This window comes from Rhinatrema bivittatum, chromosome 3, assembly GCF_901001135.1.
Source record: "Rhinatrema bivittatum chromosome 3, aRhiBiv1.1, whole genome shotgun sequence".
Classification (NCBI taxonomy): Eukaryota; Metazoa; Chordata; class Amphibia; order Gymnophiona; family Rhinatrematidae; genus Rhinatrema; species Rhinatrema bivittatum.
Window position 1 is genome coordinate 416,474,085 of NC_042617.1, and position 27,185 is coordinate 416,501,269.

A 27,185-nucleotide genomic window follows, 5' to 3' on the forward strand; every position below is an offset into this window, starting at 1 on the left:
GCAGTCTTCTTTTCTTCGGGCCGATGCCGAGCGCACTAGCGTGGCCTCTTCTTGCCGCGCAGGCACCCGATACTCTCCACTTCCTCTTCCGGGCCGGGAAGAAGAGATCACACTAGCGTGGCCTCTTCTTGCCGCGCAGGCACCCGATACTCTCCACTTCCTCTTCCGGGCCGGGAAGAAGAGATCACACTAGCGTGGCCTCTTCTTGCCGCGCAGGCACCCGATACTCTCCACTTCCTCTTCCGGGCCGCGGGGGGGGGGGGGGGGGGGCGGGAAGAAGAGAGCACGCCGGTGCCTCTGACTCCAGCTGTCCTGCCGTGTTCCGCCCGGGCTGACAGCATTTTAAGCCCGGGCGGAGGAGGACCGGGGAGCAGCTGGGTCAGCGGGAAAGTGTGGCGACACTTGTCTGCGAGCCAGATGCAGCCCTCAAAAGAGCCATATCTGGCTCGCGAGCCATGGGTTCCCGACCCCTGCTTTAAGCCCTCCAGAACTGACCAGCCCCTACAAATATACACCGACGCAATCGCCTCTTTTAGCCAGCGAGGGATAGTAGCTTTAGAAGCCTTATTCCCCTTACTCGGCCCTTCCATAAGACAAAGATGATCAGAGACTCGAAAATCATTCGTCACCTGCAAATATTGCAGTAGGACCCTCTTCACATCAAGGTGCCATAGATCCGCGCCAGGCGTGTTCGCAATGTCCTCTTGAGAAAAAGCAGAGAGCTCCACTGACTGATTTACATGAAAGGAGGACAAAACCTTTGGCAGGGAAGATGGGACTGTTTGGAGGGAAACACCTGAATCAGAAAAGCGAAGGAAAGGGTCCCTACAAGACAGGGCTTGGAGCTCGGACACTCTCCTGGCTGAGGACATAGAGACCAGAAAGTCAGTCTTAAGGGTCAGACCCTTAAGTATGGCTCGCCGAAGGGGTTCGAAGGGCACCTCGCAAAGAATGCGGAGAATCAAGTTAAGGCTCCACGACAGACAAGTAGCCCGGGCAGGCGGATTCAAGTGCTTAGCCCCCCTGAGGAACCGAATGTCATCCGGATGGGTCGCCAATGTGTAACCATCGACCCGCCCAAGGAGGGAACCGAGCTCCAAAACCAGTACCCGCAAGGAATTGAAAGACAAACCTTTGGAGAGACCATTCTGCAGGAAGGAGAGAACCTGGGACACCAAAGCCTTATGCGCCGGAACTCCTGACTCAGCGCACATAGTCTCAAACACTCTCCATACCCGAATATAAGCCAGAGAGGCAGAATTCTTATGGGCCCGCAACAGAGAGGAGATAACTTTCATTTCATTTATTAAAATTTATTAATCGCCTAACACTTAGAAGACCTAAGCGATATACAAAGATACATACATAATAAAAGCAAAAATAAAATACAGACGATAAATTTTAGCTTCACAGAAACCAAAAAGCAAAATACCAAATGTTAATGGTACATTCCTCCTTATAACCCTTCTTCCTTAGTTGCCGCTGCTCAAAAGCCAGGCCGCTAGACAAAAGAGATCTGCCTGATCGAAAAATACTGTCTGACTGGCAAGGCACCACCTTGCAGAGACCTGGAAGCCCAAAAAGGCTTTATGCATAAGGAGGACAAAATCTAAAGAAAAGGAATCAGAATCAACATCCTGTTCTGGAAAAGCAGGGTCCTCCTGTAAAAAAAACCTGATCCTGATCTGCATTCTCATCAGGAGTTCAGGGACTGGATACAATGGAGAAAGCTCCCCCTCCCCCACAGCCCTTGCCTGAGCTGCATGACATGTGCTTAAGACATGTACTTAAGATGGCTGCCATCCCTGCACTGAGGGAGAAAGGATCAGCTCTGAGCTCCTACGGAGCCTGATGTTTTTGAGCCCCACAAGGCTTGGCTGTTGCTGCAGACCCTGAGAAAGAGCTACCCGTCCCCCTGGAAGGCACCTCGAGCAAATCCCAGTCCTAGAAAGCCGTGCGGCCGATTACTCACATGCTATACACCAGGATGGCCTCAGCATGGGGGGGGGGGGGGGGGAGAGAGAACGGCTTACAAAACACAAAATCGGCCAAAAACGCGGTGATTCAGGTGGGCAGGGGTCCTGGATTGCAGCTGACCAAAAAAGAAAAATTTATTTATTTATTTTTACACACAGTGCTTAGACACACACGGGTGAAGAGAGGGACTGGACCACCAGTAATCACTTCCCCAGCTGCTTACCTTGTTGGAGCCTGCAATGAAAAGCGTGGGTAAGCTATGCCTCCGATGGTCTTTTTTTTTTTTCCAAAGAAATGAGCAGAGGAATGGGAGCCTCTCTGCTAAAAGACCTGAGGCAGGCACAAAAAGGGGGAGAGACTGGACCACCAGTATCACCCCTTTAAGCCAGGCAAGTGGTCACCGGGAACAGGGGTCCCAGGCTGAGTACTCAAGGGGAAAATCCCCCCTGGGACCCTGTAAGAGCTGTGAGACAGAGCTGTCTCACATAGACAAGAAGTTTGATTTCCTTCAAATTCTATTTTTTTTTTTGTACATATAGAAATTAATCAATACTTGCTTGATCCTGGAAACAATCAGAAGGAGAAAGAAAGAAATCACCACAGTGTGGAAAACAGAGAAAGCTAGGGAACCGCAGGTTCAACTGCCTGCCTCTGCTGGGAGACAGAGAAATACTGAAGGGACGCAGGGTGAGCACTGTCCTGATTTAGGATATTTTTTCAGTTTTTCTCTGTCTCCCTCTGCTGGACAGGAGGCTCAACCCACTGTCTGGACTGATCCGGGTACGTACAGGGAACTGCTTTTTAAGTTTGGTATGTGCGGTACATAAATATTAAATTAAATCAAATCAATATAGTCTGTGCATCAATGATGCCCATGCACAGACATGACTAGTGCACTGTGAGAACAGCGATGCGTCTAGAGATGATAGTGTTGATGTGCCGTGCATAGATAAGGCCAATGAGCAATGGGCACCAATGCACCACTTTTAGAAGACTTGTGTTTCCTTGGTGCTAGCTACCCCAACAGCCCTGCAGAATGATGCAGCTTCTTTATCGATGCAGGGCAGTCAACACTCAACAATCCTGAGGTGTTGGCCTGCTTCACTGAAGGGGGGGGGGGGGGGAGTTTTTGAGGACCTCCTGCTTACCTCTTTACCTGGCAAGACAGATGATTCTGCAGTGTGGGAAGAGGACAGACTGCGACTTCTAAGAGATTTAGACAAGTAGTTCATTTTGCACATCCGCAGGTGTAACAGTTTGCCTAGTTGTAGTGCAGACCCAAGCAATGATAGCACAATTTATGCCCAACTATGAGTGACATCTTACCACAAATATACTTTTTAAAACTGCTCACTGTTGGCTTTTTCTTACCGAACATCTTGAGAAGATAAGCTTTTATTAGCACTGGAAAGTGCTGCTGTGGGTGCTACAGGGGCAGCGAGACAACTGAAAAGGAGACAACTGAAGAAATAAAGGAGGCAGCTCACAAGATAACACCTATGTGAAAATTTCTACAAGGAAATTCCCGTACATGCTGAGCAGAGCTAAAAGCTCTACTAGCTAGGAGGGACAAGTCTGTTCTGTGCTGCAGGATGAAGTCACTCACATGTCATGGCTAATTCAGCCTGCTTATCAATGGGAAAAAAAAGGTAAGACTGAGCAGAATAAAAACCCAAGGCAGAAGTACAATATAGGAGGTGAAATTCTTCTAAGCACAAAAGAAAAGCAGAATCTGGGGGTGACTTGTCTGATTAACTTAAGGTGGCTAAACAGGTGGATAAGGCAATGGCAAAAGTTAGAAAGATTTTTAGCTGCACAAGGAAAAAAATGGTCAGCAGAAAAAAAAAGGAGGCGATATTGCCCAGGTATAGGTCCTTGGTGAAACCTCATTTGGAATACTGTATATAGTTCTGGAGACCACATCTTCAAAAGGATGTAAACCAGTTGAAGTCAATCCAGAGAATGGCTACTAAAATGATCAATAGTCTTCGTTCTAAAGCATATGGGGAGAGGCTTAAACATCTAAACATACATACTCTAGAGGAAAGGCAGGATAGGAGATATGCGAAAGACATTTAAATGCCTCCAGGGTTTCCATGCACAGGAAGCGGGCCTCTTTCAAAGGAAAATACAGAGGATTTCTGAGGGCGGGGTAGTATTGTACAGCTGAATAGTTGGTATGGATGGGAAGACTAGATAGGCCATATCTTTTTTCCTGCCATCATGTTTCTATGAGCCAAACAACAACGGCTCGAAGGGAAAACAGCTGTAAGAACAGTCTAGTGAATATCTTCCAATGACAGGAAAAAGAAAACTGAGCAGCTATGGGTCTTGCAGTGCATGAAAAACATATGCCAAGAAAGCTTTATAGGATTCTTTGTGCTGCCATGACAGAGTCATATGACATACGTGTGTGGTGGCTCTGTTGCACCTACTTGTCAGAAAACGGCATGTTACCGTAACAGACTCCATCAAGAATACAAATATATTTTTAACAGCAACAAATACACAAACATGCACATTTTCAGACTATACCCACCTCTTCTTTCTTCTTAGCTAGTACAGCAAATACTTTGGTTTGATTGTCTGTTTCTTGGGACAGACGATAATGACCAAGCAGGATTGCATCAGTTCTAGGAAGGTGAGAATAAAAAATTTAGATAAAGTGTGCAGCTCAAGCTTTAATGCACTACATAACACGGTAGTGCAGTCACCATCTGTAAGATTGGATGCTCTTACTAAAGGAACTGTTCTTTTAATTACCTCAAACTCCTACACCTATTGTGGAAGTATGTAACCATACAGGTGACTTCTTGATGTACAGTAAAGCTTTCTTAAGAGAACACTGTCTAGCTATTTCTGTTCATTACAATATATCTTACTGCAGAATGTAAAGGGAAGATGGTCACTGTTCTTGAAAATAATGAAATAGGGTCATCAGAATGGACCCAATTAACTTTAGGCTGCTTCAATGTTTAACCTTAAAATCCTCTAGCCATTTCCCATTTTCTTTACTGGCTCCTCATTACAAAGTGGATCAGTTTGAAATTAAGTCTCTAATCTTTTCTGCTCTTTGTGGCATGCCCCATTCTACTTTCACATCCTTGCTAAGCCATACTTTTCTGCAAAGCCTCCTGCTAATATCTGTCTCCAAGCTAACCTTCCTCATTGTTTCTCCTCCTTCTGTTTGTACCATCTCACATACATACTACTTACAATATTTATTATCTTAAATCTTCTCAAAAACTCACATTTTGCCTCTGGATTTCCTCATTAATCCTTCTTCCATACCTCTCATTTCTCTTACAACTTGTCATAATCCAGTTTATCTAAACCAAAGTGTTCATGTATATTATAAAAGCATAAAATGCCAAAGGTGCCTACTTATATAAACATGCTATTATTCAGACGCTTGTGATTAGATGACCTTCATAATAGGCTTCATCGTGGAGTAATGTAACTGAATAATAGCATGTTTATATAAGTAGGCACTTTTGGTATTTTATGCTTAACATTGGGCAGGCACCATAGTCCTCAATTTTCAAACAGAAGGGTCTACGTGATATATTAATTGATCGATATTATAAAAGTTTACAGAGAATGCCAAATGGATCAGAATGATTCCCAAAAAGCTACCTTATTTTTTACCCTCTTGCATAAAGCCTCTTACTGCTCCTTAACATGCTCACATCAGACAGTCTCCAATATTTTCCCTATTTTGTCCAAGATAGTCTCCTATTCTTAGATCATACAGATAGCAAAGCTTGTACAAGTACAAAAAGTTTTTAAAAATTCAAAATATGAGAGATAATTTAAAAAAAAAAAATCAGGCAGCTTTTTTTTTTTTTCTTTTAAGGTTTAATAGCTGGGCTAGGTATACAATTTTTTTTTTTTTTTAAGTTACAACACCTTGTATTCTTAGTCCGTAAACGAGGGACAATAGATTGAGGATCTTCAGGTGTAGTCAACATCATTACTTGACCTTCTGGGAAGAACCTCATATACCTGCAAAGAAAGATACAATATAAAAATGGAAAAAAGTTTAAGATTTGACTTTCTCTTTAGGATGCCCTCCATAAAATCTACATGAATGCTTATTTGATATTTGCACCATTACAATTTCAAAAGAGTATGTGTTTCAGAAGGCATAAGTACCCTAATACAAACATTGTACATTGCTTACTGTTCTCTAAAGTCCATGATGCAACAGTTAATCATATACATGTATAAGTTTATTAAACATTAAGGGTCCAATATTCAATATGCTGGTAAGCAGATAAGTTATCCAGCTATAGTTAGTCAGATAACTTGTCCTGGATATTCAGTGGGATAAATGTCCAACTGAATATCCCTTATTAAAGTTATCCAGTTAACTACAGCCTGATAACTTTAACCTAATTAGCCAAATTTTAAATGACTGGTTTGGTCTAAATGTTGAAGTAGAAAGAATGCAGTAAATATAATGGTTCTCTGAAGAAATAAATCATGTATTTTCAAACCAAGTGCAATTTTTATTCAACAAGGAAGTTCCTGAATCTTAAATATTTACGTTTAAAAAGTGTCCCTTGACAGACACCGTGTTTCGCTCAAAAAGACTGCGTCGGGAGGGACTGTACAGGCTTGTAGCTCAACCACTTTTACAGGTACACTCAACGACATGGGCTCCTGTCATGTCATTGAATGTACATGTAAAAGTGATAACTTTTATGCTGATAACTGAGCAGCTGCACCGAAGCGTAAATTATCAGCATAACTGTGAACCAGTTGGCTGGACAATTACGGGGACAGCTTACGCTTCCAGCGTGGCTGCCCTGACCTACACTGGAAGAGCTCAGTTCACATTGTTCTGCGATCCTGGGCTTCTAAATGGGACACATTTGAGGTATTGGATGGGTGGGTGGGAGGGCTTTGGAGAGGAGGTGAAGAATGAAATTACTGCTTACCTGATAGTTTCCTTTTATTTAGGACAACCAGATGAATCCAGAACAAGTGGGTTATGTAGCTCTACCAGCAGATGGAGCAAGCTGACATCACAGTATATATATATCCTACCAGTCTTCTCCTCAAAAGCAACTGTGGACAGACTAGCAAAAAACTTGATTAAAAATAGATAACCATTTCAATACTCAGCCAACAGGCAACACTGAAATCAGACAGGAAAGTAATAACACTAGCCCAGGGGCTGGAGTAACACTTAGCAATAATCCCTGAAACATGTAGACTCACAGGAGGATCAATATGCAATCATTCAGTAGCTAAAAGAGGGAAGCCGGATTCACCTGACTGTCCTAAAGAAAAGGAAATTCAGGAAAGTAGTAATTTCTCATTTCTTAGCATCTAGTCAGATGAATCCAGAACAAGTGAGATGTACCCAAGCTACTCCCGAATGGGGTGGGAGGCTGCTCGTGGTCCAATTAAAATCACACACAGAGGTCACATCCTCCCAGACCTGAACATCCAGACGATAATACCTGGAAAAGGTGTGCAAGGAGGACCATGTCGTAGCTTGGCAAATGTCGATGGGAGACAACAATCTATAGTCTACCCATGACACTGCCTGAGCCCTAGTGGAACAAGCCCTAACTTGACTAGGTAATGGCTTCCCAGCATCCATGTACGCAGCCATGACTACCTCCTTAACCCAGCGAGCTATTGTAGTCTGCAAGGCTGGTTCTCCTGGTCTCGTACCGCTGTGAAGGGCAAACAGGCGATCTGACTTCTGTAAAGGTTCCGTAATCTCCAGATACCTGACAATATGCCTCTTGACATCCAAGGGTCGCAACAGATGACACTCCTCTACATCTTTCTCTTGTCTAGAGACAGCAGGGAAATGGACTGAATCAAGTGAAACTCAGAGAACACCTTCAGTAAAAAGGAAGGAACAGTACACAGCTGTATCACCCCTGGACTCACCTGGAGAAATGCCTCCCGGCATGACAAGGCCTGCAAATTTGGAAACCTTACGTGCTGAACAAATTGCCACATGGGAAACGTGGACAAGATCAGTAACTGCAAGGACAGAGTATGTAACGGTCTAAACATAGGACCTGACAAAAAAATCCAAAACCAAATTAAGACTCCATAGGGGCACCAGAAACCGCAAGGGAGGCCGAAGATGTTTCACTCCTTTCAGAAAGTGGGCCACATCAGGATGAGCCGACAAGGGTCCACCATTTACCTGACCCTTGAAACAGGAGAGAACGGCTACTTGTACCTTTAAGGAATTAAAAGCCAAGCCTTTATTCAAGCCACCCTGCAAGAATTCCAAATTGAGTGGGATCTTGACCAAGGAATGGAGTACCTTGATCCTCATACCAGGCTTCAAGCACTCTCCAAACCCAAACATAGGCCGAGGAAATGGAGAAAGCAAATGTTGCTTACCTGATGTAACAGGTGTTCTCACAGGACAGCAGGATGTTAGTCCTCACAAATGGGTGACATCGAGGATGGAGCCCACCACGGAAAACTTCTGTCAAAGTTTAAACAGAACTTTGACTGGCCCCTACTGGGCATGCCCAGCAAGGCACCGACCCTGCAGCCAGCAGGGGTCTCCCTTCAGTCTGATTTTCAAAGCTACAGGCAGTGCCTAGAAGTAAAAATAAAACGAACCCAACACCGCGGGGTGGCGGGCGGGTTTCGTGAGGACTAACATCCTGCTGTCCTGTGAGAACACCTGTTACATCAGGTAAGCAACATTTGCTTTCTCACAGGACAAGCAGGATGGTTGTCCTCACAAATGGGTGAGTACCGAGCTGAGGATGTCCTGGCCTGCACCAAATGCACCCAACGACGTGCAACAGGCACAACAACTAGGGTGGAATTTGGGAAAGGGCATCCGCACCCTACTGGGAAGGTGGAAGGGTGTTGGTACATCATGTTGGAAAAAGGTTACGCAAGACAGATTGGCCGAAGATGGAGTCCTGTCTTCCAGCCTTGTCCAAACAATAGTGGGCTGCAAAGGTATGGAGAGAACTCCAGGTTGCAGCCTTGCAGATGTCAGGAAGCGGCACCGATCGAAGGTGTGCTACTGAAGTCGCCATGGCCCTCACAGAGTGTGCTTTGACACGGTCTTGGAAAGGAATGCCAGCTTGCTGATAACAGAAGGAAATGCAGTCCGCCAACCAGGAGGAAAGAGCCTGTTTACCCACAGGTTGTCCTAACTTGTTAGGATGGAAGGAGACAAACAATTGAGTGCTCTTTCTGTGAGCAACTGTACGGTCTAGATAAAACGCTAGAGCTCGTTTACAGTCTAGGGTATGCAGAGTCTGTTCCCCAGAGTTGGAATGGGGCCTGGGAAAGAAGATAGGTAGTATGATGGATTGATTGATATGAAATTCAGAAACTACCTTGGGTAAAAATTTAGGGTGAGTGCGGAGTACCGCTCTGTCCTGCAGGAGTTTAGTGTAAGGCGGATAGGTGACTACGGCCTGTAACTCACTAACCCTGCGAGCTGAAGTAATAGCCAACAGGAATAATACTTTCCATGTGAGATACTTCAATTCACAGGAGTGCAGAGGTTCGAAAGGTGGTTTCATAAGACGACCAAGAACCAGATTAAGGTCCCAAGATGGGGCCGGAGGACGTAAGGGTGGCTTCAGATGGAGTAAGCCCTTAAGAAAGCGTGTTACTAGGGGTTGTACTGAAATAGGAGTACCCCCAATACCTTTATGGAAGGCGGCTACCGCACTGACATGCATTCTGATAGAAGAGGTTTTAAGACCTGATTCAGAGAGATGCCATAAATAGTCCAAGAATTTGGAGATTGGACAGGAAAGGGGATCAAGGGACTGAGAAGTGCACCATGATGTGTACCTTTTCCATTTGTATGAGTAAGACTTTCTTGTGGAAGGCTTTCGTGAAGCTATCAGGACCCGAGAAACTGAATCCGAAAGGTGAAATGGTTGAAGGACTAACCTTTCAACATCCATGCCGTCAGGGACAAGGCTTGGAGGTTGGGATGGAGGAGGCATCCGTCGTTTTGAGTGAGAAGATGCGGGTCCATTCCCAGAGGAATGTGCCTGCGGATGGAGAGATCCTGGAGTATTGGAAACCATACTTGGCGTGGCCAGTAAGGTGCTATCAGGATCATGGTTCCTCCGTCCTGGCGTAGCTTCACGAGAGTCTTTGACACAAGAGGAAGTGGAGGGAATGCATAGAGTAGACCGGTTGTCCACTTGAGGGAGAATGCATCCCTCGGCCGAGAGTGCTGGCTCCGAATGAGAGAGCAGTAATCGTCCACTTTGTGGTTCTGAGGGGACGCAAAGAGGTCTATGCGGGGAGAACCCCACTTGTGAAACAGAGAGGTCGCTACCAGAGGATCGAGTGACCACTCGTGTGGTTGGAAGACACGGCTCAGCTGGTCTGCCAATACATTGTCTACTCCCGGCAAGTAAGTGGCCCTGAGGTACATGGAGTGGGAGAGGGCTTCCGCCCAGATCTGCGCAGCTTCCTGACACAGAAGGAAGGAGCCTGTGCCTCCCTGCTTGTTTATGTACCACATGGCCACCTGGTTGTCCGTCTGGATTAAGATTATCTGATGGAATAGATGATCTTTGAAAGTGCGGAGCGCATAGCGGATTGCTCGAAGTTCCAGGAAATTGATCTGGTGTTCGGCTTCCTCTTTGGACCATAACCCTTGGGTTTGGAAGTCGTCCACATGGGCTCCCCAACCGATGTGAGAAGCGTCGGTGGTTAGGATTACTTGCGGATCCGGTGGAAGAAAGGGTAAGCCCTGAAGGAGGTTGACCCGAGTCGTCCACCAGGTTAAGGATAGGCATAGCGCCTGTGTGACTGTGATAATGGAGGACAGAGGCTGAAAAGCTTGAATCCATTGGTGTCGTAGAGTCCATTGCGTTACTCTCATGGCTAGTCGGGTCATGGGAGTGACTTGAACCGAGGATGCCATGTGTCCTAGGAGAATGAGGAACTGGCGAGCCGTGGCAGTGTGTTGCGACTGGAGCTGGCGAGCTAAGGACATGAGAGTGTGGACTCGTTGAATTGGAAGGTAGGCTTTTGCCTGTAAGGTGTCCAAGTCTGCCCCAATGAAGGATAAGGTCTGAGATGGGACCAAGCAAGATTTCTCGTAATTGACAAGAAACCCTAAGGAAAGGAGTGTGTGAATTGTCAATTTTAGGGAGGATTGAGCAAACTGAGGGGTAGAGGCCCTGATGAGCCAATCGTCCAGGTAGGGGTAGACGTGGACACCTTCCTTCCTGAGAAATGCTGCTAGTACTACGAGACACTTGGTAAAGACTCGTGGAGCAGATGCCAGACCGAAAGGCAGTACCCGGTATTGATAATGGTCGTGGCCTATCAGAAAACGCAGATACTTGCGATGAGATTGCGTTATCGCAATGTGGGTATAAGCGTCCTTGAGGTCGAGAGAGCACAGCCAATCCCCCTTTTGCAACAGAGGGAGCAAGGCGCCCAGGATTACCATCTTGAACTTTTCTTTTTGCAGATACTTGTTGAGGGCTCGAAGGTCCAGAATTGGACGAAGTCCCCCTGATTTCTTTGGTATTAGGAAGTATCTGGAATAGAATCCTTTCCCTTGTTGACAAGGGGGGACGGGTTCTATAGCATTTGATTGTAGAAGAAGGAATACTTCTTGTTGTAATTGAGTCAAATGGCTGGTTAGACTCCATGCCTGAAGGGGCGGGGAGTCTGGCGGAAGTGTTATAAAGTTGAGGTGGTAACCCTGTGCGATAATTGTTAGCACCCACTGATCTGAGGTGATCTGTTTCCAACGGTGTAAGAAGTGGTACAGACGACCTCCCACAGGGATGTGTGGAAGAGGGAGTTGGCTTGTGCTCAATACAGGGAAGTCAAAGGCCTGCCGCAGGCCCAGGAGGTGGGGCTACAGTAGGCCTTTGCTTTCGCGGCTGACGAGGCTGAGGCCTGTTAGAGGACCGTACAGGACGAGCCCTAGTTGACGGAGGGTAGTAGCGACGTGGTCGAAAGAACGACTTTTTAGAGTCCTTCTTTTGCGGTTGCTTGGAGGTCACCTCAGGTGGGATAGACGAGAGTTGTTTCAACGTCTCATGGTGGTCTTTTAACTCTGCCACAATCTGTTGAATTTGTTCTCCAAACAAATTGTCGCCTAAGCAGGGTAAATCAGCAAGACGATCCTGGACCTCTGGGCGAAGGTTGGATGACTTTAACCAAGCCCAGCGTCTGGCTGAGATGGCTGTGGCTGAAACCTTCGTGGAAGCATCGAATATATCGTAGGCGGTCCTAATCTCGTGCTTCCCTGCCTCAAATCCCTTGTGAAGAAGGGCTTGAAGTTGCGGTTGGTACTGGTCCGGTAACGTGTCAGCGTAGTCTTGCATCTGCTTAAGGATAGCTCTGTTGTATTGAGTCATATAGAGCTGATATGAAGCTATGCGTTAAATCAACATAGCTCCATGGTACACTTTTCGTCCCACACTATCCAGGAACTTGTTGTCCCTGGTAGGTGGGGTAGAAGAGTGTGGCTTAAGACGCTTGGCCTTCTTCTGCGCAGACTCAACTACAACAGAGCGATGATCCAGTTGAGGCTTTTGGAAACCTGGTGCTGACTGGACAAGGTATGTGGAGTCAGCTTTCTTATTAACTGGAGACACCGATGAAGGAGATTCCCAGTTTTTCTTGAGCAGATCCAAAAACACCTGGTGTATAGGGATGGAAGCGATGATTTTTGGAGCATCCAGAAATTGAAGTAGTTCCATCATCTGGTGTCTATCATCGGCTTCAGATTGTAACTGAAAAGGTACAACTTCTGACATCTCTTTTACAAAATTAATGAAAGAGAGATCCTCAGGAGGAGATCTTTTTCTACTCTCTGCAGGAGATGGCGGCGAAGGCAAATCTGTGTCAGAAGATGTATCATCATCATCACCCCAGGTATCATAGGGATCATGTGGGGCTTGTAGCCCCGATGGACCTGGCTGAGGTTCTGAGGGCATCGATGGAAACCGAGGTGGAATCGGTGCCGTAGGTGGAATCAGAAATGGCATCGATGGCTTCGGTGCTGCCGATGGAATCGGTGCCTGGCGCGGAATCGATGGAGCCGAAGGATATATCGGTGGAGATATGCCAGGAGGTACCGATGGAACCACCCCGGAAGGGGGAATTCGAAAGGAAAATTAGTTTCTTACCTGATAATTTTCGTTCCTGTAGTACCAAGGATCAGTCCAGGACACCTGGGTTGTGACTCCGCACCAGTAGATGGAGACAGATTAAAACTTGTGGGCGGAGCCATATATAAGCCCCTGTGCCAGTCACAGCCCCTCAGTCATACGTAATGTCAAAGTAGAAAAATCCAAAAGCCAACATAGCTAACCATAGAAACTTACTAAGTAAAATAACTCCAACACCCCTACAGGAAAACAGACTCTCCAACCGGGAGAGCGAACAAAAGAAGGGGTCAGCGTATTAAAAAACAACAATGAGCGGACTCTCCATTACTATAGCGCCACACTGCGGGCGGGATCCTGGACTGATCCTTGGTACTACAGGAACGAAAATTATCAGGTAAGAAACTAATTTTCCTTTCCCTGTACGTACCAGGATCAGTCCAGGACACCTGGGATGTACCAGAGCTAAGTTATCGAGGGTGGGAAGCAGAGAGTCCCGCTCGGAGTACCCTCTCTCCAAATCCCCCAGCATCAGTAGCTTGAACATCCAATCGGTAATGTTTAATGAAGGTATGCAACGATTTCCAGGTAGCCGCCCTGCAAATCTCTTGAGGCGAAACCTGAGAAGATTCCGCCCAGGACGCCGCATGAGATCTTGTCGAATGAGCTCGAAGACCCACTGGCGGTGTTTTACCGCGCAGAATGTACGCGGAACCAATGGCCTCCTTGAGCCAACGGGCGATCGTTGTGCGGGACGCCGCAGAACCTTTCTTCGGACCCGACGTCAACACAAACAGATGATCTGTTAAACGAAAAGAATTTGTGACGTCTAGATAGCGAAGAAGAGACCTTCGCACATCTAGTTTTCTCAAATCCCTCAACTTCGGGTTGGAAGAATCACCAACCGCGAAAGCGGGAAGTTCAATCGATTGATTCAAATGAAAAGCCGATACGACCTTAGGCAAGAAAGAGGGAACGGTCCGCAAGGAAACCCCTGAATCGGAAAAGCGCAAAAAGGGCTCTCTGCAGGATAGAGCTTGCAACTCAGAAATCCGGCGAGCCGAAGCAATGGCTACCAGGAATATAGTCTTTAACGTGAGATCTTTGATCGTAGAATGCTTCAGAGGCTCAAAAGGAGCTGAGCATAAGGACGAGAGCACCCAGTTGAGGTTCCAAGAAGGACAAGGGAGCCGCAAAGGAGGACGGAGGTGTTTCGCCCCCCGAAGGAAACGGGAGATATCCGGGTGGAGAGCCAGGGAGACTCCCCGAATCTTACCACGCAAACAACCAAGCGCCGCGACTTGGACCCGTAGGGAACTGCACGCTAAGCCTTTGGCCAGCCCAGCCTGGAGAAAAGCCAAAATATCGGGAATAGCAGCGGAAGTGGGACTAAGACCCCGCTCCACGCACCACTCCTCAAAGACTACCCAGACTCGAACATAAGCCAGAGACGTGGATTGTTTTCTGGATCTCAGCAACGTAGCAACTACCGCGTCCGAGTAACCTTTTTGCTTCAACCGATACCTCTCAAAAGCCATGCCGCGAGACAGTAGTGATCCGCATCCTCCAAACAGACGGGACCCTGACGAAGGAGCCCCGGAAACCCCTGTAGACGAAGGGGTGCCGCCACCGACAACTGGACCAGGTCCGCAAACCACAGACGGCGCGGCCACTCCGGCGCCACCATGATCACGTTGGACGGGTGCAATTCTATGCGCCGCAGTATCTTGCCGATCATGGGCCATGGTGGGAACACATACAGTAGCACCTCCGCCGGCCAGGGAAGTGCTAACGCGTCGACCCCTTCTGCTCCTCTTTCTCGGCGTCGACTGAAAAATCTCGGAGCCTTTGCGTTGTTCCACGTGGCCATGAGATCCATGTGGGGCGTTCCCCAAGTCCTGCAAATGAGAAGAAACGCTTCTTCCGCTAGCTCCCACTCTCCGGGATCCAGGTGGTGTCGGCTGAGGAAGTCCGCCTGGACATTGTCGGCTCCTGCTATGTGAGACGCAGCGAGATCGCTGAGATGCCGCTCTGCCCAGGCCATCAAGGAACATGCTTCCTCCGCTACTTGAGGACTTTTCGTCCCTCCCTGGCGATTGATGTAAGCCACGGTGGTCGCGTTGTCCGACAATACTCGGATTGCCTTTCCTCGTACAAGGGGTAGAAAAGCTTGCAATGCCAAACGGACCGCCCTGAACTCTAGGCGGTTGATAGACCACCGGGTCTGATCTTCTGACCATAGACCCTGAACCGATTTCTCTTGGCAAACTGCACCCCAACCGGAAAGACTGGCATCCGTGGTCACCACTGTCCAGTTGGGAAGAAGAAGAGATACTCCACAGGAGAGATGTTTGGAATCCAGCCACCACCCCAGGCTGGAGCGCACCTGATTCTCGAGAGGCAGTGGAAGATAATATTCCTCTGAGATCGGTTTCCAGCGGGACAACAATGAAGACTGCAGTGGCCGCAGGTGAGCGAACGCCCAAGGGACTAACGCCAGCGTTGAGGCCATAGATCCGAGAACTGTCAGGTAATCGCAGACTCGCGGACGGTGTTGAGACAAAAGTCGTCGTACCTGAGACTGTAGTTTGCATATCCGATCCTGAGAGAGAATCACTCTGCCCCATTTTGTGTCGAAAACGGCTCCAAGGTACTCCAAGGACTGAGTGGGTTCCAGATGACTCTTGTTGTAGTTGACCACCCAGCCGAGGGACTGCAAGAATTGTAGCACCCTGGATACCGCTTGCCGACACAGGCTCTCTGACTTCGCCCGAATCAGCCAGTCGTCGAGGTAAGGGTGAACCAGTAGGCCTTCCCGACGTAAGTGCGCCGCCACTACCACCATCACTTTCGTGAATGTCCGAGGCGCTGTCGCCAGGCCGAACGGAAGAGCCCGGAACTGGAAGTGTCTGCCCAGAATGCAAAACCGCAGAAACCGCTGGAAGGCTGGCTGGATGCCCACATGAAGGTATGCTTCTGTGAGATCTAGTGACGCAAGGAATTCGCCTGGCCGCACTGACGCGATCACCGAACGAATGGTTTCCATCTTGAAGTGAGGGACCCGAAGACATCTGTTGACTCCTTTCAGATCCAGTATGGGTCGGAAAGTACCGTCCTTCTTGGGAACTATGAAGTAAATGGAGTACCGGCCCTTGCCGTACTGATCGGCCGGAACTGGAGAGATGGCCCCCAAGCTTTCTAGTCTTCGGATGGTGTCTAGCACTGCCGCCTTCTTCTTGGGATCCTTGCAAGGCGAGACCAGGAACTTGTCCGCTGGGATGCGAGCAAAATCTAACTCGTAACCGTGTCTTATCACGTCGAGGACCCACTGATCCGACGTCATGCTGGCCCATACCTCGAGAAATAAGGATAGACGCGCCCCCACGTTTGGGACAGTGTGCTGAGGGCGCGACGAGGAATGGGCCGGCCGAACTTCATTGCGAAGGTTTGGAACCCGTACCCGACGGGGCTCCTCCTTGCCTGCCAAAGCGTTTGCCCCGAAAGGAGTGCTGCCAGTGAGTGTTTCGAGAAGAGGCCGGCCTGTACGAAGGTCCGGTGGATCTTTGCGGCCTGGACTTCCGGGGACCCCGGAAACGGGCTCTGCCAGAAAACGAAGAGCGCGACCGGGTCCTATCCTCTGGCAGCCTAAACGCTCTGTTCTCACCCAGGGAAACCATCAAGTCATCTAATTCCTTACCAAACAGCAATTTCCCTTTGAAGGGCAATGCCCCGAGGTGAGCCTTGGACAAACCATCCGCCGCCCAGTTGCGCAGCCAAAGGAGGCGGCGTGCCGACACCGCTGCCACCATGGATCTAGCTGAAGTGCGTAGAAGATCATGGAGCGCATCGGCCCCATATGCGATAGCTGCTTCCAACCTATCTGCTTGGGAAGCCTCCTCCGGAGAGAGATCTGCATTCGCCTGCAGTACCTGGGCCCAGCGCAGACTAGCTCGCATAGCTAAGTTCGTGCAAATGGCAGCTCGAACTCCCAAGGCGGAAACCTCAAAAATCTTTTTGAGCTGTACCTCCAACTTTCGGTCTTGAATATCCCGGAGGGCCGTCGCTCCCGTGACAGGGATGGTAGACCTCTTCGTGACAGCGGACACCGCCGAATCCACTTTTGGAAGTCGGAGGAGCTCCAGCGCCTCCTCCGGTAAAGGATAGAGTTTATCCATGGCCTTGCTGACTTTCAAACCTAACTCCGGAGTATCCCATTCCTTGAAAAGGATATCGGTGGACGAGAAATGAAAAGGGAAGGCAACCGCCGGTCCTGTGAGGCCGAGAAGAACAGGATCCATATTCGCCTCCTGGCGGACCACCACCGGAGGAGCTTCAATTCCCAATTCATGGAGAATGGCCGGGATGAGAGGTGCCAGTTCCTCTCTGCGGAATAGCCGTACCACCTTGGGGTCATCCCCTTCTGCAGCCTGTGCAGCTTTCTCTGCAATGGGCTGTGCAGTACCATCCACTGCTGCCTTCCCGGCCCCCGTCAGGGGCTCCTCGGCGGACTCCGTATCATCCTCAGGGGAATCCTCGGGATCCGATTCCTGCGGCACCCCCCTGGGAGGCCGCGTCCCCCGGGACGCACCGTGGGCGAACTCCGCGCCCTTCCTAGACTTCTTTTTCCGTGGAGGGGACCCGTGGTCGGCCGCACGCGAGCCATTCCCCCGGATGCGCTTGCTGCGCTTGTATTTGAGAACTTTGCGCAGCAACAGCGCAAAATCCTCAGAAAAATCACCAGAATCCGAAGAATCACTCTCGGAAGCCTCCCGGGACCGAAGCCCCTCCGAGGGAACCTCCCCCGCCGCGACACGCTGTGGGGAAAGCGCAGGAGGAAAGGAAGAGGCCCCCACTGTTTCCCACGAAATTTCCCGGCCGGTGGCCAAGATGGCCGCCACTCCCGCACTAACCGGGAAAAGATCCTGAGGCCTGTCAGCGGAGCTACCACCGCGCGACGGCGAACGCGCAACCCGGGAACGAGCCCCCCGCGGCGCTGCCGAGGGTCCCTCATCACCCAGGACGCAAGCTGAACAAAGGCTGTCCCTTGAAAGACGCGCGCGCGCGCCGAGCCGCAGGCCCTGCACTGTGCAGCACGCGGCATGCCGGCGAAAACGCGGGAGAAAACGGGGCCGCGGCGAAAAAATTACCACAAAAATTAAAAAATTAAAAATAAACAAATAGCGCAATTCGGCGACCTCCCCCCTGCCAATGACGCCCCCCCACCGACAAAAACGGAGCGGCGACGCCAGGTAACAGAGAGCCGCAAAAACAAAAGTAAAAACTTTTTTTTTTTTTTACAAACAAAAACGCTGTCCCTGGTACTGAAAAGCCCTTATTCCTGCAGGGGTGAGTGAACCAGGCTCCCTGGTGTCACCCCTGACGCTGCCACTAGCTCAGCCGGGTCCTCAACCCTGGCAGCGGCCTCAACCGGGGGAGGGTAGTCCCCTCAGGACCTCTCAACTCCCCTGGGAGGCAGGGCACCCGAGACTAAGGGATTAAAAGAAAAAAACCCCAATTTGGTATATAAACAGCTATGCCTAACAAAAAAGCCTAGCCCAAAAAATTCAAACCTGACTAACACCAACACCAGAATCAGGTCAGGCAGGGCTGTGACTGGACCTGCACCATCTACTGGAGACAGAGTAAGACTGAGGGGCTGTGACTGGCACAGGGGCTTATATATGGCTCCGCCCACAAGTTTTAATCTGTCTCCATCTACTGGTGCGGAGTCACAACCCAGGTGTCCTGGACTGATCCTGGTACGTACAGGGAAACGGTGTTTCTCCTGCCGATGAGAATCCAGTCGGAGACGGTGGTGTTGTCGATGGCACTGGAATCACCGATGGAAGGGCCGTCATGAGCGCCTCCATACGGCTGAGTAGCGGTGCTAACGCTTGTACCAACGGCTCGGTGGTCGGTTCCCTCCTCGGTGGCGAAGCCGGTGCCGGTGTCGGTGCTGGGGGCGGCACTGGAACCGGTGCCGGAGACGGTGCCGATGGAGGTTGTAATTTCTTCATCGCTTTCTCGATGGCCTCCTGGACCAGCCGGTCCAGTTCTGCCCGGAGACCAGGGGTAACTATACCCGGCTCAACAGGAGAGGGAGGCTGAGGCAGGGCCGGAAGTACCACCGTAACCGGTGGGATCACGGCCCCCGCACCCCGGGAGGGTGAGGGTTTCCTCGATGCCGGCGAACGAGACGTGGAGGGTGTCCGGTCTGTTCGCGGCTTCTTTGTCGGTGGCTCGGCTTGAACAGAGGTCGATGGCTGTGGATCCTCGACAGGCCGAGACTTGTGCCGTCGATGGCGATGCTTTTCTTTCCGATCCCCTCGCCCATCCGGGGAAGGGACGGGAGTCGACGGCCGAGAAGCGATCGATGGTGGACGGTCACCGGAGGGTTGGCGATGATGGTACAACTTCGACGGTGCCGGTTCCGATGACGTCGATGCTATCGATGGCGTTGGGGTGGGTGCATCGAAGAGGAGCCCCATCTTCTCCATCCTGGCTTTGCGACCCTTGGGTGTCATTATTAATTTCCAGATTCCTGTCAGGAACGTGGTTAGAGAGCTCCTTTCACCGCGTGGCAACTGCTGCGCGGAAAAAAGAAGACTGAAGGGAGACCCCTGCTGGCTGCAGGGTCGGTGCCTTGCTGGGCATGCCCAGTAGGGGCCAGTCAAAGTTCTGTTTAAACTTTGACAGAAGTTTTCCGTGGTGGGCTCCATCCTCGATGTCACCCATTTGTGAGGACAACCATCCTGCTTGTCCTGTGAGAACCTTCTAGCTCTTAGCAAGGTGGAAATCACTGCCACAGGATATCCATGGTTCAGCAAGCGAGCCCTTTCAAGGGCCATGCAGTAAAACTAAATCAAGTTGGATCTTTATGAAGAACAGGTCCTGTGTGCTGGAAGTCAAAGAGGTGAATCCACCAGAAGCCTCCACTGATTTGCACACCATGGACTCCTGGGCCACTCTGGAGCGACCAGATTCCACTGAGAAAGCAGGAGATGCTGAAGAGGATGCATTTGTGCCCTTGCCAATGGTACCACTTCCAGAGTCGCCGCCATTAAGTCAAGGACCTGCAAGTAAGATCTTACAGTTGGTGCACAGAGTTTTCAACAGACGGAATTGAGCTAGTAACTTCAGAATTCAAGCTTCCGGGAGGAACACCTTGTCCTGTTTCGTGTTGAACCCAACCCTTGGGTATTCTGGAGACTGAGTAGGTTGAAGACTGCTCTTGGCTAAGTTCACCACCCAGCCGAGCTCCCGCAACTTAGAAATCACCTTGCGAGACACCAAGCGGCTCTCCTCCAGCAACTTAGCATATGCTTTAAAAGCAAAACACTGAAATAAATTACCTTATTAAATTTTTTTAAAAATTCAAAAATTTGCCATTTAGATGGATAACTTGTAAGTTATCCATCTAAATGGCTTTGAATATGAACCTACTAGCCGTTAAGCCCGTAACAACGGGCTACATTTAAAAAAAATTTTTCGGTCCATTTCCTTCCCACTCTCTCCCCCTCATTCTCCCTCCCTCCGTCTCACCTCCCCCCTCTAGTCTCCCTCCCTCTCCCCTCAGCTCCCTCTCTCCTCCCTCCCCCCACTCCCTCCCCCTTCTCTCAATCCCCTCCCCTTTCAGCTCATCCACAACTGGCAGACGGGGGGTGTCCCTCCCTCCCTGTCGCCGCTGCTGCTGCTACTGCTCCTCCCGCTCCTGCTTGCCGCCTCTGCTACTGCTCCTCCCGCTCCTGCTTGCCGCCGCCGCTGCTACTGCTCCTCCCGCTCCTGCTCGTTGCCGCCGCCGCTCCTGCTCCTAAGGACCCAGCGCCATTTTTTTTTTTCGGGCACACTCCGCTCAGACTGACATGCTCGCCCGCGCATGCACGGTACAGCTGCTCTCTACTCCGCATTTGCGGCACGTCGGTCAGGGCTCCCTTATCTAGTAGATATGAACCTTTGTGCAAGCCTATTCTACATTTTAGGATCCAGTTACATTTCCTGAATATTTCAAGTTTATTCAGATTTGCTATATACAAGTACTTTTAGTAAGCTATAACTCTAAAACATATAATCCACTGAATTTGAACACAAAATCTTTTAAAATCAGACCTATTACTCAAAGTGGACTAGAAAAAATACAACCTTGCATTGCATGCATTGTGACCCATCAACAAAAAAATCTGGTGGGGTGAGAAGAGAAAGCAATCTGGTTTGAAGCAAAGATTTGAAAAATATAAAATTTGTTGAAAATTATTTCAGTTGTTTTAATTAAAGGACTACACTTTACATAAATAAAATCATATGGCAACCATTCAACTCTGTCCAAATATTGACAATAAATGCAATTTACCATTATTGCAGAAGCCCAACAGCTAGAGACATAATCCTTTCTTTCTAAGGAAAGTGTCCTTAAGTGGCTATATACGTTTTTGGTTTACTATTTAAAGCAATAATAATATAGAAGTGTAGCGTCCATACTGAACAGGGGGCACCAACTTTAGAAAGGGATGTGCCGTATACCACCAACTTTACTCTTGGGAGAGTTCTATGCTACTGTGGACTGCAGAGTTCCCCTACAGCGCATCATTTGGAGATGTTGGGTGGGTTGTGAGCGAAACCCATCCCTCTCGTAGCTGAAGATGATGGAGGAGTCAGACCCCAAGAGCCACGAGGGAAGACCATCCCCCTCACAAATGAAGACGCTGAAGCCCTGTCTGTGTGTGTCTGTGATATGGAGCCTGAGTTTGTGTGTGAGAGAGGAAGACTGCTTGAGGTATATGGGTATGTGCACTCGAGAAGGGGGAGCCAGCGTGATTATGTGTGCCAGAGAAAGAGGGAGGGAGCCAGTGTGTGTGTGTGTGTGTCCGTGCCAGAGAAAGAGGGAGGGAGCCAGAGTGTGTGTGTGTGTCTGTGTGTCAGAGAAAGAGGGAGGGAGTGTGTGTGTGTGTGTCAGAGAAAGAGGGAGGGAGTCAGTGTGTGTGTGTGTGTGTGTGTGTGTCTGTGAGTCAGAGAAAGAGGGAGGGAGTCAGTGTGTGTGTGTGTGTCTGTGTGTCAGAGAAAGAGGGAGGGAGTCAGTGTGTGTGTGTGTGTCAGAGAAAGAGGGAGGGAGTCAGTGTGTGTGTGTGTGTGTGTCAGAGAAAGAGGGAGGGAGTCAGTGTGTGTGTGTGTGTCAGAGAAAGAGGGAGGGAGTCAGTGTGTGTGTGTGTGTCAGAGAAAGAGGGAGGGAGTCAGTGTGTGTGTGTGTGTCAGAGAAAGAGGGAGGGAGTCAGTGTGTGTGTGTGTGTCAGAGAAAGAGGGAGGGAGTCAGTGTGTGGTTGTGTGTGTGTCAGAGAAAGAGGGAGGGAGTCAGTGTGTGTGTGTGTGTCAGAGAAAGAGGGAGGGAGTCAGTGTGTGTGTGTGTGTGTGTGTCAGAGAAAGAGGGAGGGAGTCAGTGTGTGTGTGTTTGTGCCAGAGAAAGAGGTAGGGAGCCAATGTGTGTGTGTGTGTGAGAGTTGAAAAATTTGCATGTTTCCTGCTCCTCTCCACCAATCCACAAGAAACTCAGAGTGACTGAAAATCAAAAGTTCCCCGGTGTTACTTCAAACCTTTTCTGGCACTGAAAGGTGTTTGTGAGGTTGTTACTGAGGAGACACCAGAGTTTGAATTTTTTATTGTATGGTCAGTTGGTGTGGTCCTGTCAACTGGACAGTGTATCCCATTTGGGCACTTTAGCAGGGGCAGCAGCAGGGGAGGTGGGTTGCATATCATCCTATCCTTATCCCTTGCCTCAGGAAGCAGATTGCCATGAGCTGTTCCTAACGTTTGGCATCAGTTATTTACAAACAGACCAAAGCAAAGGAAAATTAGTTCTTACCTGATAATTTTCGTTCCTGTAGTACCAAGGATCAGTCCAGACAGTGGGTTATGTCCCCTATCCAGCAGGTGGAGACAGACCAGAATTGTGAGGATGTCCCTTTAAGGGGAGAACCTGTACACTAACCCCTTCAGTATAACCACTGTCAAAGCATAAAAACAAAGAACCCAAACTAGGGTCAAGCAAGTAACAGTAAAGCTCAATGGAGCAACAATAGAACCCATGGAACCTATATGCTCTTGAATATACTTGGTATGGGCAGATGACCAAGACTTCCGGTGTAATTGCTCAGTAATCTTACTCCATACCCATTTGAGAAACTGTGAACCTGCAAGAAAAGCTTCGAGAGGACAGACAAAATGACAAACAGGGAAGGGAGTCTGGACTGATCCTTGGTCCTACAGGAACGAAAATTATCAGGTAAGAACTAATTTTCCTTTCCCTGTACGTACCAGGATCAGTCCAGACAGTGGGATGTACCAAAGCTTTCCTAAACCGGGTGGAACTGAGACAGTCCCGCTCGAAGCACTTGCCGCCCGAAGGAACCGAACACCGGAGCGTGAACATCCAGATGGTAGTGTCGAGCTAAGGTATGCAAGGACATCCAAGGGGCGGCCCTGCAAATTTCCTGCGGAGAGACAGCTTGACTCTCCGCCCAAGAAGTAGCCTGAGAGCGAAGAGAATGAACTTTCAGACCCTCAGGAATGGGGCGACCTTGACAGAGATAGACCGAAGAGATCACCTCCTTCAAACACCGGGCAATAGTGGTCTTAGAAGCTTGTTTACCATGGTTAGGATCACTTCAGAGGACGAAGAGATGGTCCGAAAGAGGGAAGTCATTAGTAACCTGAAGATAGCGAAGCAGGAGCCGTTTTAACATCCAACCGACAGAGATCCCCGCCAGTGGAACCCGCAAGTTCCACCTCAAAAGATGCTGGGAGCTCTACCGACTGATTGACGTGAAAGGAGGTAACCACCTTGGGCAAAAAAGGAGGGCACCGTCTTGAGAGAGACCCCAGAATCGGAGTATTGCAGGAAGGGCTCCCGGCAAGACAACGCCTGGATCTCAGAAATTCGCCGCGCAGAGGAGATAGAGATCAAGAAGATGGTCTGAAGCGTAAGATCCTTGAGAGTAGTGTGGCATGGCGTAGAGGTTCGAAGGGAGCCTCACAGAGCGCCCGAAGGACCAGATTGAGACTCCACGACGGACAAGTGGCTCGAGAGGGAGGACAAAGATGTCGAACACCCTGGAGAAACCGAACCACGTCGGGATGACTCGCAAGAGGGTGACCGTCCACGGGCCCTAGGAGAGAGCCAAGCGCCGAGACCTGAACGCGGAGCGAGCTGAACGAGAAGCCCTTAGAAAGACCCTTCTGGAGGAAAGAAAGAATCATTGGGACCGAAGCAGAGGACAGAGGAGCCTGATTCAGCACAAAGACTCAAAGACCTTCCAGACCCATACGTAGGCCAGGGAAGTAGATTGCTTCCACGCTCGAAGAAGGGTGGAGATAACCTCTTCGCTATAACCCTTGCGCCTCAGGCATCGCCGTTCAAAAGCCAGGCTGCTAGACAAAAGTTATCGGCCTGGTCGAAAAATAAAGGTCCCTACCGGAGAACACGAAGTAGGTGACCGAGACGCAGGGGCCCGTCCGACGTCAGATTGACGAGATCCGCGAACCACGGTCTTCGCGGCCACTCGGGAGCTACGAGAATGACCGGACCCCGGTGGAGCTCGAATCTTCTGAGAACTTTCCCCACCAGGGGTCTCGGAGGGAACACGTACAGGAGTACGCCCGACGGCCAGGACAGAGCTAGCGCGTTCACGCCCTCCGATCCGTGCTCCCTCCAGCGGCTGAAGAACCGATTGGCCTTGGCATTGCGTAGAGTCGCCATGATATCGAGGTGAGGGGGACCCCACCTGGTCACTATCAAAGCCATGGCCGCCTCCGAGAGTTCTCACTCTCCTGGATTGAGGACTTGCTGGCTGAGGAAATCCGCTTGAATGTTCTCCTTGCCCGCAATGTAGGAGGCCGCCAGGCATTGCAGATGAAGTTCCGCCCAGGAGAGGAGAAGACTCGCTTCCAGAGCTACCAGGGGGCTTCGAGTACCTCCCTGGCGGTTGATGAAGACACCGCGGTGGAGTTGGAGAGTACCCTCACCGCGGAGGAGAGGAAGGAACTCCAGAAGAGCCAGGCGCACCGCCAAGGTCTCCAGACGATTGATGTGCCAGTGAGATTGACCCGGAGTCCAGACGCCCTGGATGGACTGGGAGAGACAGACCGCACCCTAACCAGATAGGCTGGGATCCGTGGTAACTATTGTCCACTGCGAGGCTTCAAGAGGTATTCCCCGAAGGAGATGCGGCAGGTAGAGCCACCACTGCAAATAGTCAACTGTAGAAGCGGAGAGTGGAAGGACCATCTGGAACTGCTCCGATACAGGCTTCCAGCGTGAAAGCAAAGCTTTCTGCAAACCCCAAGGGACAAGATCTATGGCGGAGGCCATGGACTCTAGGACCTACAGGTAAGACCCAGGCCGTGGGCGAAGGCAGAGCCACCAGGTGTCGAAGTGGGCCCCCAAGACCTCTAAGTCCTGGGAGGGCTAAAGATTGCTCTTGGCGAAGTTTACTATCCAACCGAGGGAGGAGAGAAGAGCTAACACTCGATCCACCGCCTGTCGACAGGAAGCTGCCGACTTGGCTCTGATGAGCCAATCGTCCAAATAAGGATGGACCAGGATCCCTGCGACCACCACCATGATGTTTCTGAAAATGCAAGGCGCCGTTGCAAGACCGAAAGCAAGTGCCCGAAACTGGAAATCGCGATTGAGGATGTGAAAACGGAGATACCTCTGGTAGTCGCGGTGAATGGGTATGTGAAGCGAGGAACTCTCCTGAAGGAACCACCGCTATGACTGCTCGAAGGGTTTCCATACGGAAGTGGGGAACCTTCAGGGCGCGATTGACCCGCTTGAGGTCCAGAATCGAGCGGAAGGACCGGTCTTTTTTTTTTTTTGGGAACGATGAAGTAAATAGAATACTGGTCGGTGCCAAGCTCCCTCTCTGGGACTGGGACCACCGCCCCCAAATACAGGAGCCTGGCCAGCGTCTGTTCTACCGCGGCCCTCTTGGACTGTCCGCACGGCGAGAAAAGGAACAGATCTGAAGGGTGCGGACGATCTTGGGGGCGTATCCGTCCCTGATAATGTCGAGGACCCACTGGTCCGACATTATTTTGACCCATTCCTCGAGAAAACAAAGACAGGCAATCGCCGAGGCCCTGAGGAATGAGTCAAATGACCTTCATTGGGCGGAGGATTTGGGAGCGGTACGCGCAGGCTGGCCCTCCTGAAAGGGCCGGCGCCCAAAAAAGGACTGTGACCAGGACTGAACCCGGGAGGAGCCTCGTAAAGAACCACCCTGCCCACGAGAAATAAAACGCCGTTAGCCCCGAAAGTGAAAACGCATGGGCGTGGAGGGGCGCGAGGGCTTGGGGCGATCCTCCGGGAGCTTATGGACCTTGTCTTTCCCTAGGGAGTCCATAAGTTTCTCAAGATCCTCCCCAAACAACATCTTACCTATAAAGGGAAGTGTAGCCAGTCGAGCTTTAGAAGACTGATCAGCCGACCAGTTGCAAAGCCAGAGGAGCCTCCGGGCCGATACTGCAGAGGCCATCACCTTGGAAAGAACCCGGACCAGGTCGTAAAATGCGTCAGCCGCATACGCTATGACAGCCTCCAAGCGCTCCGCCTGTTCCGCCTCCGCAGACGGAAGAGGCTGTGCACCAAGGAGCTGTTGAACCCACCGGAGGCCCGCACACAGCATGAGACTACTGCAGCAAGTAGCCCGAACCCCCAAGGCTAAAATTTCATGGATGCGCTTAAGATGAGACTCCAACTTACGGTCCTGCGGATCCTTGAGGGATCGTGGTGTGCTTAGTGAATGCGGAGACATAAGAATCAACCGCAGGGTACCTTAACAGATCAAAGCCTTCCTCAGGAAAGGGATACAGCATCTCCATGGCGCGCCCCACTCGGAGAGCCCCCTCAGGAGCCTCCCACTCCCGTAAAATCAAAAGCTTCAGCATAGGGTGAAAGGGAAACGCCATGGCCGGGGCCCTAAGTCCCCCTAGGACCGGATCCATAATCTTGGGCAGGGAGTCCATCAGGTAATCTACCGAGGGACCCTCCAGACCTAATTCCTGTAGGACAAAGAGGATAAGGGACCCCAGCTCCTCCCTACGGAA

At 50.1% G+C, this 27,185-nt stretch overlaps 1 protein-coding gene across 3 annotated transcripts in view; it reads right to left on the reverse strand.

Annotated features, from left to right (window-relative positions):
• The window catches only part of FBXO9 (F-box protein 9), a 244,069-nt gene that overhangs the window by 36,711 nt on the left and 180,173 nt on the right, over positions 1–27,185 (reverse strand). For all 3 annotated transcript variants that reach the window (XM_029595721.1, XM_029595720.1, XM_029595719.1), the window contains 2 exons: positions 5,887–5,982; positions 4,517–4,610 (listed from right to left, as the gene is read on the reverse strand). In XM_029595721.1, the coding sequence (XP_029451581.1) occupies positions 4,517–4,610; positions 5,887–5,982 (190 nt within the window). The remainder of the gene's footprint in view (positions 1–4,516; positions 4,611–5,886; positions 5,983–27,185) is intronic.